The sequence below is a fragment of the Rhinatrema bivittatum genome, chromosome 7 (genome assembly GCF_901001135.1).
Source record: "Rhinatrema bivittatum chromosome 7, aRhiBiv1.1, whole genome shotgun sequence".
NCBI classification, from domain to species: Eukaryota; Metazoa; Chordata; class Amphibia; order Gymnophiona; family Rhinatrematidae; genus Rhinatrema; species Rhinatrema bivittatum.
The window spans coordinates 108,445,796-108,459,430 of NC_042621.1; the positions used below are offsets into that span (position 1 = coordinate 108,445,796).

Here is a 13,635-nt window from a genome sequence, read left to right on the forward strand (position 1 = left end):
TCAATACATAACATAGTTGGTTAATGAACTAATTGTAAATGGTATTTTACTTTTGAATTTATACAGTGAAAAAGTAATTAAGGAGACAAAGATGGCAATAATGGAATGAGGAATTGGAATGAGAAACTGGAAATGAAAGGAATTTGTGTAGGGACAGAAATATAGGTGAGTGTAATGACGACAGTAACAATGACTAGGGTGATTTTTAATTGAAATTGGTTTGAGTATTTTTGAGTGTGGTTAATATTTAGGTATGGAATACACGTTAGTAGGTAGATGGTGGGTGTATAAAAATGGGTAGTTTTTTTGTAATGTAATAATTTCTCATTTAAGGTTCCCCAATAAACTTTGATTTGGAAGTGGCAAATCTGTGTGGAGCTATATGTCTAAGAAGACATTATTCAGAAGTTTCTGGATGTGAGCATAAAAATAATCCCCTGAAGAAACCAACAGGTGAAACAGGAGCTTCCTGTCGGGACATTTGTTAAATTAAGATCAAGAGGGATTACAGCTAAAGTAAGATCAATTAACATTTATAATAAAAATTGTTTTGAAGTAATTTGCTTATATAAATGGGCTCTGACCGACGGCCCGCAAATGCGCAGTAGAGAGCAGCTCTACCGCGCATGTGCGGGCGAGCACGTCGATCAGAGAGGAGCGTCAGGTCTTAAAAAACATGGCGGCGGCAAGGCGAAGTATCGGCGGCGGCGGCAGCAGCGAGGCGAAGTATCGGCGGCAGCGAGCAGCGGCGAGGGAGGGGGAGGTGAGAGAGAGTGGGGGAGGGAAGGAGGAGGTGAGAGTGAGTGGGGGGAGGGAAGGGAATGGGGAGGGGAGGTGGGGGGAGGAAAGGGAATGGGGAGGAAAGGGAATGGTGAGGGGAGGAGAGGGAAGGGGAGATTGAGGGGGAGGAGAATGAGGGGGAGAATGAGGGGGAGGGACAGAGGGATGTGAGTAAGTGGAAAGGGTAAGAAGTTGTGGAGCAGAGAAAAAGAGGGAGTGGAAGAGGGCTGAGGGAGAGGGAAGGGGTTGTGGATGAGCTGAGAGGGGATTGGAGGGGATGAGAGTGAGGGATGGGATTGAAAGAGGGTGGGGAGTGACTGAAAGTGAGGGGAGGGAGGCAGTGGGAGGCAGAGGGTGAGTAAGACTGAGGGGTGGGAAGGGGGTGAGTGACTGAGGGGAAGGGGGAATGAGGGAGAAAAAGTGTAGGAGGGTGCTGTGTTCGAAAATGGACCGAAAACAAAAATGTAATGTAGCCCGTTGTGTCGGGCTTAACGGCTTGTTTGCTTATATTGTAACTGGATTAAATAGATATGTTTACATTGTAATTAGGGATTGTTGCAATATTTATGTAACATTTATGTGTTTGATGTTAATGTGGAATAGTGATGTATTTGATGTTAAGTTTAAAAACATTGTGTATAACATGATGTTTAGATGAATGAATGAGTGTTTGGAAATATAGGGTATGTTTTATGTATTTTAAACAATATAAGGAATAAAATTTGAAATATTTGAAATGTAAATACTATGCTTTCTTGAATTTTTTTATTATTTTGGACTCCAGCTTTCGATTCCTGTAGAAGTTCCTCTCCCACAGAATATATATATCTGTAAGCACAGCTCTGCTGAGCTGCGCTACCTTCTTTTATTTAAAGGCCAATAATGAAGGAACGTTCTGCGGGGAAAAAGCTGAGCGGTTTGATTACTGCCCATTCTCTGCATGGGTAAAAGTGTACAAGTATGTCAACAACATGGATATTTTTACAGTTTTGCAGATGCTCCCAGGGCAGTGTTAAATTGCAGGAGATAACTACAAGTGTAGTTTTGGATATTCAAAACTATGTGCGTTGCTCTGCCTTTAATACGTTCCCACACAAAAAGCAGATGCAAATTTGTGCAGATACTTTGGGAGGGGGAGGGCAGGAGGCAATAGACAAAGCAGAATCCACACGGTTCTGCTTTGATTACTGAGGCAAACCTCAAGGTAACAACTATCCATGGGGTTATCCAGATCATGGGTAGTTTGAATATCAGTTGTTTACTCTTTCAAAAAGTACAAAGACCAGGGGACATGCAATGAAGTTACTAGGTAATGGAGAAATTATTTACCTGACAATTTTGTTTTCCTTAGTGCAGATGGCTTCAAGATCAATGGGTTATGCTCCCTTGCCAGCAAATGGAGTCGAAGTCAGGTTGCAAAACCGATGTCACCATACATATACCCCTGCAGTGGACATACTAGTGAAGCCACCGTGGACATACTAGTGAAGGGACTTAATTGAAAATATGACTAAAAATATGATAAAACATGTTTAAAAAACGAATAACCATAACTGTAGTCAATCAACTATAAACACTGAGCTCCAGTAAGAATACAGGTACCTTAAGCTAGGGACTGGATGAACACTTACCCATGACCCCTTGGATTTGTGGCCCATTCCACAGGAGGACTCGTGGCGCAGATCTTGGCCAGCCAAGGGCAGGATGCTGAGTCCATCTGTCTTCACTAAGGAAAACGAAATTATCAGGTAAGTAATTTCTTCATTTCCTAGTATATAGCCAGATGGATTCAGAACCAATGGGATGTACAAAAGCTACTCCCAATTGAGGCAGGAGGCTGCTCGCGGTCTGGTCAACACCACCTGTGCAAAGGCAGTGTGCTCTTGGGCCTATACACCCAGGCGATGAAACCTGGAGAAGGTGTGTAAGTAGGACTATGTTGCCTTCTGGCAGATATCGACTGGAGACAGTAGTCTGACCTCTGCCCACAAGACCGATTGAGCCCTCGTGGAATGAGCTTTAATCTGAGAGGATAATGGCTTTCCAGCCTCCACACAGGCTCCCATGATCACCTTCTTAATCCAGCGAACTATGGTAGCTCATGAAGCTGGTTCTCCCTGTTTCTTTCTATCGTGAAGGACAAACAGGTGGTCTGTCTTTTGGACTGGTTCTGAGACTTCCTGATACAACATTAAAAGCCTCTTGACATCCAAATGACTGAGGGGCAGATATTCCTTCGCATCCTTGAGTTTATCTAGGGATAGCAACAAAATGGACTGATTCAAATGAAACTCCGAGACTACCCTGGGCAAGAAGTACGGAACAATACATAGGCTCCCGGCATGACAATGCTTGCAGTTCAGAGATGCGACGTATTGAGCATATAGCTATTAGGAACACCGTTTTCAAAGTCAATAAACGCAAGGAAAGACTGTGCAGTGGCCGAAAGGAAGGACCTACCAAAAATTCTAGCACTAAATTAGGATTCCACAAGGGAACCGGCAACCACACAGGAGCCCAAAGGTGCTTCACTCCCTTCAGAAAATGAGCCACGTCCAGATGAGCCGACAGGGAGATTCCATTCACCTCACCCCTATAACAGGAGAGAGCCTCTTCAAAAATTCCAGAAGTGGGATTTTGATCACCAGAGGAGAGAGACCGCGTTCATGGTACCAGGCCTCAAATACCCTCTAGAACCGCATATACAATGGGGATGTGGAGAACTTCTGAGCGTGGAGTAAGGGGATAATTACCACCACAGAATATCCTTGCTTCTTCAGGCAAGCTCTCTCGCTACAGTGTCAAAGGCTATCATGCGAATTTTTAAGGCCACTCCTTCTTCCACTAGGATAGTTGTTTGCTTAGAGATGGCACAGACATGTGCGTTCACTTTAGGGAAACGCAAATGTTCTCTTACTGCTGGGTCCAGAGTGCATAGAGCTTCCAATGTCCTGCCCCCTTTAAAACTTGCTTCTGGGGCATCCCATTCCAGATCAATCAACTCCTGGATGGCAACTATCATTGGAAATTAGCAGGAGGCTTTCCACAGGGAAATCAGAATGGGATTCTTCTTTGGTTCCGTTATAGAATCCGCCTCAGGAACTCCCAGCATCTTCAGGGTCTGAGAAACCAGGGCTGGCAATTCATCTCTATGAAAGAACCATAAGAATATGCCATATTGAGTCAGACCAAGGGTCCATCAAGCCCAGCCTACTGTTTTCAACATTGGCCACTCCAGGCCATAAGATCCTGGCAAGTACCCAAAAACTAAGTCTATCCCATGCTACTGATGCTAGTAATAGCAGTGGCTATTTTCTAAGTCAACTTAATTAATAGCAGGTAATGGACTTCTCCTCCAAGAACTTATCCAAATCTTTTTTAAACCCAGCTACACTAACTGCACTAACAACATCCCCTGGCAACAAATTCCAGAGTTTAATTGTGCACTGAGTGAAAAATAACTTTCTCCGATTAGCTTTAAATGTGCCACATGCTAACTTCATGGAGTGCCCTCTAGTCCTTCTATTATCTGAAAGAGTAAATAACAGATTCACATTTACCCATTCTAGACCTCTCATGATTTTAAACATCTCTATCATATCCCCCCCCCTCAGCCGTCTCTTCTCCAAGCTGAACAGTCCTAACCTCTTTAGTCTTTCCTGCTAGGGGAGCTGTTCCATCCCCTTTATCATTTTGGTTGCCCTTCTCTGTACCTTCTCCATCGCAATAATATCTTTTTTGAGATGCGGCGACCAGAATTGTACACAGTACTCAAGGTGCGGTCTCACTATGGAGCGATACAGAGGCATTATGACATTTTTCATTTCATTCACCATTCCCTTACTAATAATTCCCAACATTCTGTTTGTTTTTTTGACAACCGCAGCACACTGAACCGATGATTTCAAAGTATTATCCACTGAGGGGGGGATACGATAGAGGTGTTTAAAATCATGAGAGGTCTAGATCGGGTAGATGTGAAACGGTTATTTACTCTTTCAGATGATAGAAAGACTAGGGGGCACTCCATGAAGTTAGCATGTAGCACATTTAAAATTAATCGGAGAAAGTTCTTTTTTACTCAACGCACAATTAAACTTTGGAATTTGTTGCCAGAGGATGTGGTTAGTGCAGTTAGTATAGCTGTGTTTAAAAAAGGATTGGATAAGTTCTTGGAGGAGAAGTCCATTACCTGCTATTAATTAAGTTGACTTAGAAAATAGCCACTGCTATTACTAGCAATGGTAACATGGAATAGACTTAGTTTTTGGGTACTTGCCAGGTTCTTATGGCCTGGATTGGCCACTGTTGGAAACAGGATGCTGGGCTTGATGGACCCTTGGTCTGACCCAGTATGGCATGTTCTTATGTTCTGATCCTGAGTCCATCTGACTACATGCTAGGAAATATATTTTCACTCAGCACATAATTAAGCTCTGGAATTCATTGCTAGAGGATGTGGTGAAAACTATTAGTGTTGCTGCATTTAAAAAAGGTTTGGACAAGTTCTGCAGGAAACATCCAATAACCATTATTAAAGGTAGAGTTGCAGAAATCCACTGCTTTTTCTTTGTATAAGCAGATTGGAATCTATTTAACTCTTGAGATCCTGCCAGATACTTGTGACCTGGTTTGGCAACTATTGTAAACAGGATAGTGGGTTTGATGGACTTTTGATCTGATTCAGTATGGCAAATCTTATGTTCTTATCCCTTAAGAACTACAAATACCAATCCCAGCTCCAATAACCTGCTACCAGAGGGGATGACCCCGCAGGATCTAACAACCCCCTGGGAGGATTGGGAAACACTCCCTGCTGCAGAAGCCGCCTTTTTTTTTTTTTTTAAACTTGCTTGATTCAAAACTTTATATAGCTAGTTCACTCTTCATTATTTCAAGGGATAGCCTACACCCCAGAAACAGGGCAAGACTGCAGGGTTTGCACCACCGCCATCTGCTGGAGACAGAGAAATAGTGAAGGGATTTATTTATTTATTGATTGAATTTTTTTATACCCGTGTTCAAAATTAAGTATCACATCGGTGTATAAACTAATCATGCCCTGTTATAGGCATTTAAAACATCAAATTAAAAGGAATAATATTCAATCTTAAAAAATAAAAGGCAAATAAAACAACGGTAAAAGATCAGAAATACAACATTTGTTAGAAAGAATAAAAGATAAACCGCATTTCTAAAATCTTTAAAGTTATAAGAAACTTTGCTAAGCAGAAAACTTCTGATCTCACCTGTCAGACTGTTCTTAAGGGAAGGCCTGTAGAAAAAGCCAAGTTTTAATGCCTTTTTTAAAGGCTTGCATATTTGGCTCAAGTCGTAGCTCCTGTGGAAGGGAATTCCACAGCAGCGGGCCAGCAACAGAAAGTGCCCCGTTCACGCACTGAATTTAAGTGAGCCAATTTGGGGGATGGTACCGGTAAGAGGCCAGTGTTAGCTGACCTAGTGGTTCTTTGTGGAACATGAAAATGTAAAGATGCGGTGAGCCATTCCATTTTGTTATTATACAGAGTTTTGTGAATCATGGATAGTGCTTTGTGTAGTATATGGTGCGTAATGGGTAACCAATGAAGTTCTTTAAGTATTGGTGTAATATGCTTAATTCTCTTGGTGTTGGTTAGTATCCTGGCTGCCGTATTTTGAAGGAGTTGGAGTGGTCTTGTTGTGGTGACAGGTAATCCCAGTAGTAGAATGTTACAATAGTCCATTTTTTTTAAAAATGAGGGCTTGCAATACTGTCCTGAAATCTTGCTTGTATAAAAGAGGCTTTCATTTTTTTTTTTAAACATTTAGTTTAAAATAGCCATCTTTAATAATGTTGTTGATCTAAGGTTTTAGGCTTAATTCACTGTCCAGTTTAACTCCAAGATCTTTTATTTTAAATGACACTGGTTATCTTTTTGTATTCTTTGTTACTTCTCCTTCAATCGTTTCCGTCAGTTTGTCACAAATTACTACAAATTCTGTTTTTTTTGGGTTAAGAGAAAGACTCATTTGTGTTAAAACTTGTCTTATTGCAGATAAATACATTTCCCATACTTCTAGTGTTGCTTCAAGTGTCTTGGTAATTGGAATTAAAATTTGCACGTCGTCAGCGTATATAAAATGGGTTAGTCCCAATCCTGAAAAAATCTTGCATAATGGCAACATATATATATATTAAAAAGGGTCAATGACAGAGATAAGCCCTGGGGAATGCCATGACTTATTGCTAGTTGTTCAGACTCTATATTGTTAATTTTAACTTTAAATGATCTATTTGAGAGATATGAGTCAAACCATTGTAGGGTGAGGTCGGTTAATCCTATTTCTCTTAAGCGAGGATGCCTTTCAGGTTTTTCTCTGTCTCCACCTGCTGGAAGGGAGGCATAACCCGTGGTCTGGACTGATCCGGATATGTACAGGGAATCATGAAAAGGAATGCTTCACTTGTTTCCTCATAACTGTTCCAACAGCTTCAAAGGGGGGCAAATGCTTTCTTTGGAGTGAGAAGTACATGATGGATTCAGACATACAGAAAGCATGCCAACACACTTTGTCAATCTTTCGGGAGCTGCTGGGAGGATATTGTAAAGAAAATATGCTCCCTCCCTTGTACTGTACCAGTTTTGCTTGGATGCCCCCTGACTTCTAGGAAGGAGCAGAGAGGGAGATAAGGGGACTTTTGTTCTGCTTTACCTTGTTGACTGTCTCCCTCATGAAGTACTCCTCCATGGTAATGTAGTAGCCGATCAGCTCCTGCATGGTGCGGCTCAGCAGGCAGTGGTTCAACAGTTTATCTAAACTTTTCTGGTGCTCTATATAAAAGAAGACATTCCGATCACGTTGTGCCAAAAACAAGCAGAGGAGAAGACTCCAGAAATTACTTCATCTTATCACTGAAAGATATTAAGGAGTTGTTGAATGCCCCCAGCCAGTGGTTCCCAACTTTTTTCATGTTATGCCACACCCAGCACAGGGTTCACTTCATTTTGGCACACCATCACCTTCACTACTACTCCTACTATACATTTATATAGCGCTACATGACATAGGCAGCGCTGTACAAACATACAAAAAGATAGTCCCTGCTCGTAGAGCTTACAATCTAATAAGACAAACATATAGGACAAGAAATTTGGGGTATTTCATTTATTTATTTACTTATTTAACGAGTTTTATATACCGTCATTTGGAAACGTCAAAATAACGCCATCATAACGGTTTACAAAATAAGGTTATAGGGATAAAGGGGTTGACAAGGGGTGTAAAAACATAACATGTTATTAGGCTTAGTAGTAAACAAATTCATGCTTAAGATCAAAAGGAGTTCATTCTTAAAGCAAGACAATGGTTAAAAAGATAAGAAAAGAAGAGAAAGTTAGTTAAGAAGACTAAATGCAGACAATCAGGCATAAGATTTAAAAGCGGTTTCAAAAAGGTGTGTCTTTAGATGGTATTTAAACATGGCAAGAGAGGGAGCATGATGCACCAGTTCAGGAAGACTATTCCAAGCACCTTATGCAGCCAGGTGGAAAGCACAGAGTCAGAAATTGGCAGTAGAGGAGAAGGGCACAGATAGGCGTGACTTATCTGACGAGTGGAGTGCACAAGGAGAGGTGTAGAGAGAGATAAAAGAGGAGAGGTAGTCGGGTATTGCAGAGTGAAGGAATTTGTAAGTGAGAAAGAGGAGCTTGAAGTGTATGTAACAGTGGATAAGGAACCAATGCAATGACTTCAGAAGAGGGGTTATGTGAGCTTAGTGACGTGGTGAAAGATAAGTTGTGCAGCTGAATTTAGGAAAGATTGCAGTGGGGAGAGATGGCTTGCCGGGAGACCTGTGAGGAGTAGGTTGCAAAGGTCTAAGCGGGAGGAGATGAGAGAGTAGATAAGGGTTCTGGTACTGTGTTCAGAAAGAAAAGGACAGATTTTGGCAATGTCATAAAGAAAGAAATGACAAGTTTTAGCAGTGTTTTGGATATGCGTAGAGAAGGAGAGAGAGTGGTCTAAAGTTACAGGCTGATGACCTTGTTATCCACATAAACAGAGAAAGGAGGAAGAAGGTAGGTAGACTTGGAGGAAAATATAAGGAGCTCCGTCTTAGCTATCTTGAGTTGGTTGTGGGCCATCCAGGCAGCCATTGTTAGACAAGCAAGCCGAGATCTGGGACTGGATATCTGGTGAAGTTTCTGGTGTACAAAGGTAGATCTGGGAGTCATCAGCATAAAAATGGTATTGAAAGCCATGAGAAGAAATCAGAGCACCAATGGAATGAGCATATAGTGAGAAGAAAAGAGGGGCCAAGGCGGAGCCCTGAGGCACAGCAATTGATAGTGAAATGGTAGTAGAGGAGGAACCATTAGAGGAAACGCTAAAAGTGTGATGGGAGAGGTAAGAAGAGAACTTCCTCCAATCCCCTGGCATAACCATATTTTCTTCCCTTCCCTCTCCCCCTACTCATCTGGCATCATCACCTATTCAACAGTATCTTCTCCCCCCAACCTCTAGGCTCCCAGCATCACCTCCTTTCCTTTTGTCTCCCCCACCACACACCTTTCCCCCACACCCAGAGGCATTCATCTGTCCTTTCCTTTGCCTCACACCCTCTGAGGCATTTATCTGTGTTTCTCAAGTAGAGTGTAAGCTCTTTGGAGCAGGGACTCTCTCTTACGTGCATCTATACTGCACTGTGTATGCCTAGGCTGGAAACCAAACTGGAGTGCATCTAGAATGACATAAAATGCAAGACAAGAAGGCAATGGAGGTTCAAGTAGTTTGGATGTAAAAGTGACCCTGGCAAGTCTCTACCTTCTGTGTGCCAGAGTCAAGCCAAATGCAACTCATCCATCTTAGGACTGCTGTATTTCTGCAAGGTGATGTGGTGCAAGCAATAGGTTCAGGATCAGAGAAAGGATCCTGTTTGGAAGAAAGGTGCTGTGTAAAACCCAATTCCAACTATGTTGGATAAGGCATTCTATGAGGCGGAACTTATATCATAAGTCAGCCATACTAAGCTCTGTGCAAAACCGAGGTACCCTGTTCCCCTTTGTATTTAAATAAAAGAAAGCAGTACAGCTGCTACAGTGGTACACCCACAGATAAATATATTCTGGGGGCAAGGGGTTGAAAAACAGCTTTTGATGTACCTTCAGACAATATTACAGTCCACTGTGTGTGCTATGTTTTGGTGCCCCATGGTGAGCTATACACATGAAAATTCCTGGACTCCCCCAAACACTCTTACATTTATAGGTCTCCTCTTTTCAGTGCTCATTAGCAAACTGTTATTTGCAGCCTCTAATACTTCTAAAGTATCTGACCACATTTATGGACCTAGTAGTGCATCTCCCTCAGGGATAAATGCAATGCTGTACCTGGCTTTCCCTCAAAGCTCAGACCACGTTCAAGTTGTGTTACCTTGTTTCACCTCTTCTGAGGCCATAGAGTCTCCCACCTCAAAGTCTGAGTTGATTCGGCGTTTAATGAACCTCAGATACAGTTCACTGCGGGCACTCATCAGGGCAACCTCAGCGAGGATGGGGTCCAGCTCCCTGGAAACAGGGAAAAAAAATGTTAAGAAAGTGGAAAAGTAAGAACACATAAATGTGCTGGATCCTTTATTTAATGAACATATTTTTACCGTGGCTCAATCTTGTCTGTTGCAGACATTCTCATCATGCTGCTCTGCACTTGCTGGAACTGTAATTACAAACCAAACCATCATCAATGAGGTTCTTAGAAGAAAATAAATAAATAAAACAGACTCATGTTTCCTACATTAGATATGCATAAAGATATGTCACCCAACAGGCTGCAGATTATTTTTTATTGGAATGACTTAATACAAGAGAATTTTAAATCTTAAATCCCTAGAGAATGGTAAAATTAAATATTTTACCTGCTAATTTTCTTTCCTGAAGTCTTACCACACCAGTTCACATGCCTGGGTTTTCTCCCCTACCAGCAGATGCTTTGCTGGAAGCAGCCTTATAAAGGCAGTGTGCCACCTGCAGCATCTCAGTATCACCTTCAAAAAGCAATAGATCCCAGCGAGCAGGGGTAAATTAAATCCACACACAAATACCGAAAAATGTTGGTGGACTTCATTCAGCTGCTGTACTCCAAAACTAAGGAGTGCCAAAAATCAGAAGGCATTGGTGGTTCAGTGACAGAATTATCGCCTGCCACACGGGTGACCTGGGTTCGTTGAATGGGTTTGAGGGTGGAGGCTGGGAGACCTAGTAGTAGGGCATTGCAGTAGTCAGGTTTAGAGAAGAGCCTGTAGAACTGTTCAGAAGTCTTGTGGAATGGCAGTGGCTTGAGCTTTCTTAGGATTTGGAGTTTGTAAAATCCGTCTTTTAGTAGGTGGTTGTTGTGTTTCATGAAGTTTAGTTGATTGTCTAGCATGATGCCAAGGTTTTTGACTGTAGTGAGTGTTTGGTTTGTGAGAGGTTGTGTGGAGGGTAGTACATACACATACATGCTATCTGACACACACACACACACACGATCTTTTCTTCCCACGCACCCACTTGCTGCTCACCACTTCCTCTTCCTGGCCGCGGTGGGGGGGGGGGGGTGGTAAGAAGAGAGCATGCCGGTGCCACTGATTAGCTCTCCTGCCGCATTCCGCCCGGGCTGTCAGAATTTTAAGCCAGGATGGAAGACCTATCTTGCACAGGTATGGGGAGCAGCTGGGTCAGCAGGGGACTGGGAAGTGTGGCGACACCTGCGTGTGCTTGGTGACACACTGGTGTGTCACGACACACCGTTTGAGAACCACTGCTCTAGACTATTGTAGCTTAGAAGCCCTATGCCTCTTGTGTCCACTAAACCATACAAATGATTTGACAGTTGGATCCGATTGATCAATTTCAGATATTGCCATAGTGTCCTATACACATGTACAGCATGCAGCCCCACCACCTCTCTACCTAAACCAGATCTCCGAAAAATTGGAAACTCTACCGGCTAATCCAGGTGAAAGGAGGAAACCATTTAAAGCAAAAAAGAAGGTACTGTGTGAATAGAAACCACCTCCGGGGTAATCCAAAATAAAGGAACCCGATGAGACAAGGCATGTAGTTCTGAAAACCCTCCTGGAAAAGTAAATGGCCATTAAAAAGGTCACTTTCAGCAACAAGTCTTCACTGATGCCTTCCTGAAAGGCCTAAAAGGAGCTGTAACCCAGGCATTCAAGATTCCAATCACCCCTCAAACCGGAGGTCGCAAAGCTAGACCTATTATGAAAACGAGCTACATCCAAATGATATGCTATGGAGTGCCTCTGAATAGCCTCCCTGAAATGGAACAAGGCCATCACATGCGCTTAAAGGGACATCATGGCCATTCCCCTCTGTAGCCTTCTCTTCTAAAAGGAAAGAATGCTAGAGACTGATGAGTGTGCCTGACCAGAAAACCAACATGGCGAAAGGAAACCGACCCATACTCCTCTGGTTTCTTAGCCTGCCTTGGCTGTATGAACTCTTCGTGACTTACTGAGAATGACTTGCAGAATTCCTAGGACATCTGGGCAGGCAGTCAAGCTGGCTCCATAAGGTGATGCCCAATCATAGGGTCACACAAAACAGAAACCAACGGCGGAACTTCAGGCTATCCTGTCACAGTAAGAGGCACTAGTCTCAGCAGTATCTGTAAATACAACTTCAGATGTGTTAATTGCCCTGACCAGCAAGATTCTAACAGAACAAAGAGAGTGATGGTAAATGGGCCCCACCTTGGAGAAATACTCAGGGGTAGCTAGGGATGATCTTATCATGCTGTTGACATGACAACCTATGTAAATTATTCTCTAAGGCAGTCACGCACTCGAATCTTCTACCCCTGTACAATATTGAATGTTATCTATAAAATTAGGATCTCTTCCTGTATACAATGAGATGCTGGTAGTCAGTTTGTCAGAGAAATGGCATCAGCATCTCCCAAGAATACTTATATTGTTCAATAAAAAACTATGCTTTCTACCAAAATCTAAGTGTTCTTGTATCCCTGGACATAAGCGTCAAAGAATGGCCTGGCGCTTAACAAAGCTTAGGCGTGGAATAGAACAATGCCATTTTCCTTGCACCAAATTTCAAAATCCTTCCAGAACCAGACATAGGCCAAAGAGGTGAACCATCTACAAGCCTGTTCTCTTAGCCTTTCTCCTCTCCAAAGCTAAGCTGCGAGACAAAAGCAAACCTGTGAATCACAAATTACCAACCCCTGAAATAATAATACCTGTCCCGGTTCGAACCTCAGGGGCCCGTGCATTCTGACCAGTATCAAATCCGCAAATCATGGTCATCTGGGAAACTCTGGGGCTATGAGCACTACTAGCCCTCAATGCCTCTGAATCTTTTGCACCACTCACCTATGAGCGGCCAAGTAGGAAGACATGGAGGAGCTGTCCCTGGGACCAATGCTGCATCAAGGCATCCATCCCTGCCAATCTTAGTTCTTTTCTGAGGCTGAAGAAACAAACATTTTGCACTGACCGCTGAAGCCATTAAGTCAACTCCCACGTGACCTGAATTGAAAGAATGTTGTATCCGATACCTCCCACTTCCTGGGATCCAACATGTGTCTGCTCAGATAATCAGCCTGAGTATTCTCCACCCCAGCAATATACACTGCCAAGATCGCTAATAGGCAAGATTCTACCCAGTGGAGTAAGAGTTTCATTTCCACCACCTCTGCTGGATAACTAGTCTCGTCTTGCTGATTATTGTAAACTATTGCAACCGAGTTGTCAAAAGGTACTTGCACTGCTTTCCCTTGTATGAAGGGCAGGAATTTCCATAAAGCTCTTCTGATTGATCTGGATCCCAGACAACTAACGAACCTTGACTTCTCTGCCAC

General features: G+C 42.8%; 1 protein-coding gene across 1 annotated transcript in view; it reads right to left on the reverse strand.

Moving 5' to 3' along the window:
- COG4 (component of oligomeric golgi complex 4) overlaps positions 1-13,635 on the reverse strand; it is a 154,353-nt gene that overhangs the window by 67,253 nt on the left and 73,465 nt on the right. The window contains exons 8-10 of the mRNA XM_029608911.1: positions 10,415-10,473; positions 10,192-10,325; positions 7,474-7,592 (exon numbers count right to left, since the gene is read on the reverse strand). Coding sequence (XP_029464771.1) covers positions 7,474-7,592; positions 10,192-10,325; positions 10,415-10,473 — 312 coding nt within the window. The remainder of the gene's footprint in view (positions 1-7,473; positions 7,593-10,191; positions 10,326-10,414; positions 10,474-13,635) is intronic.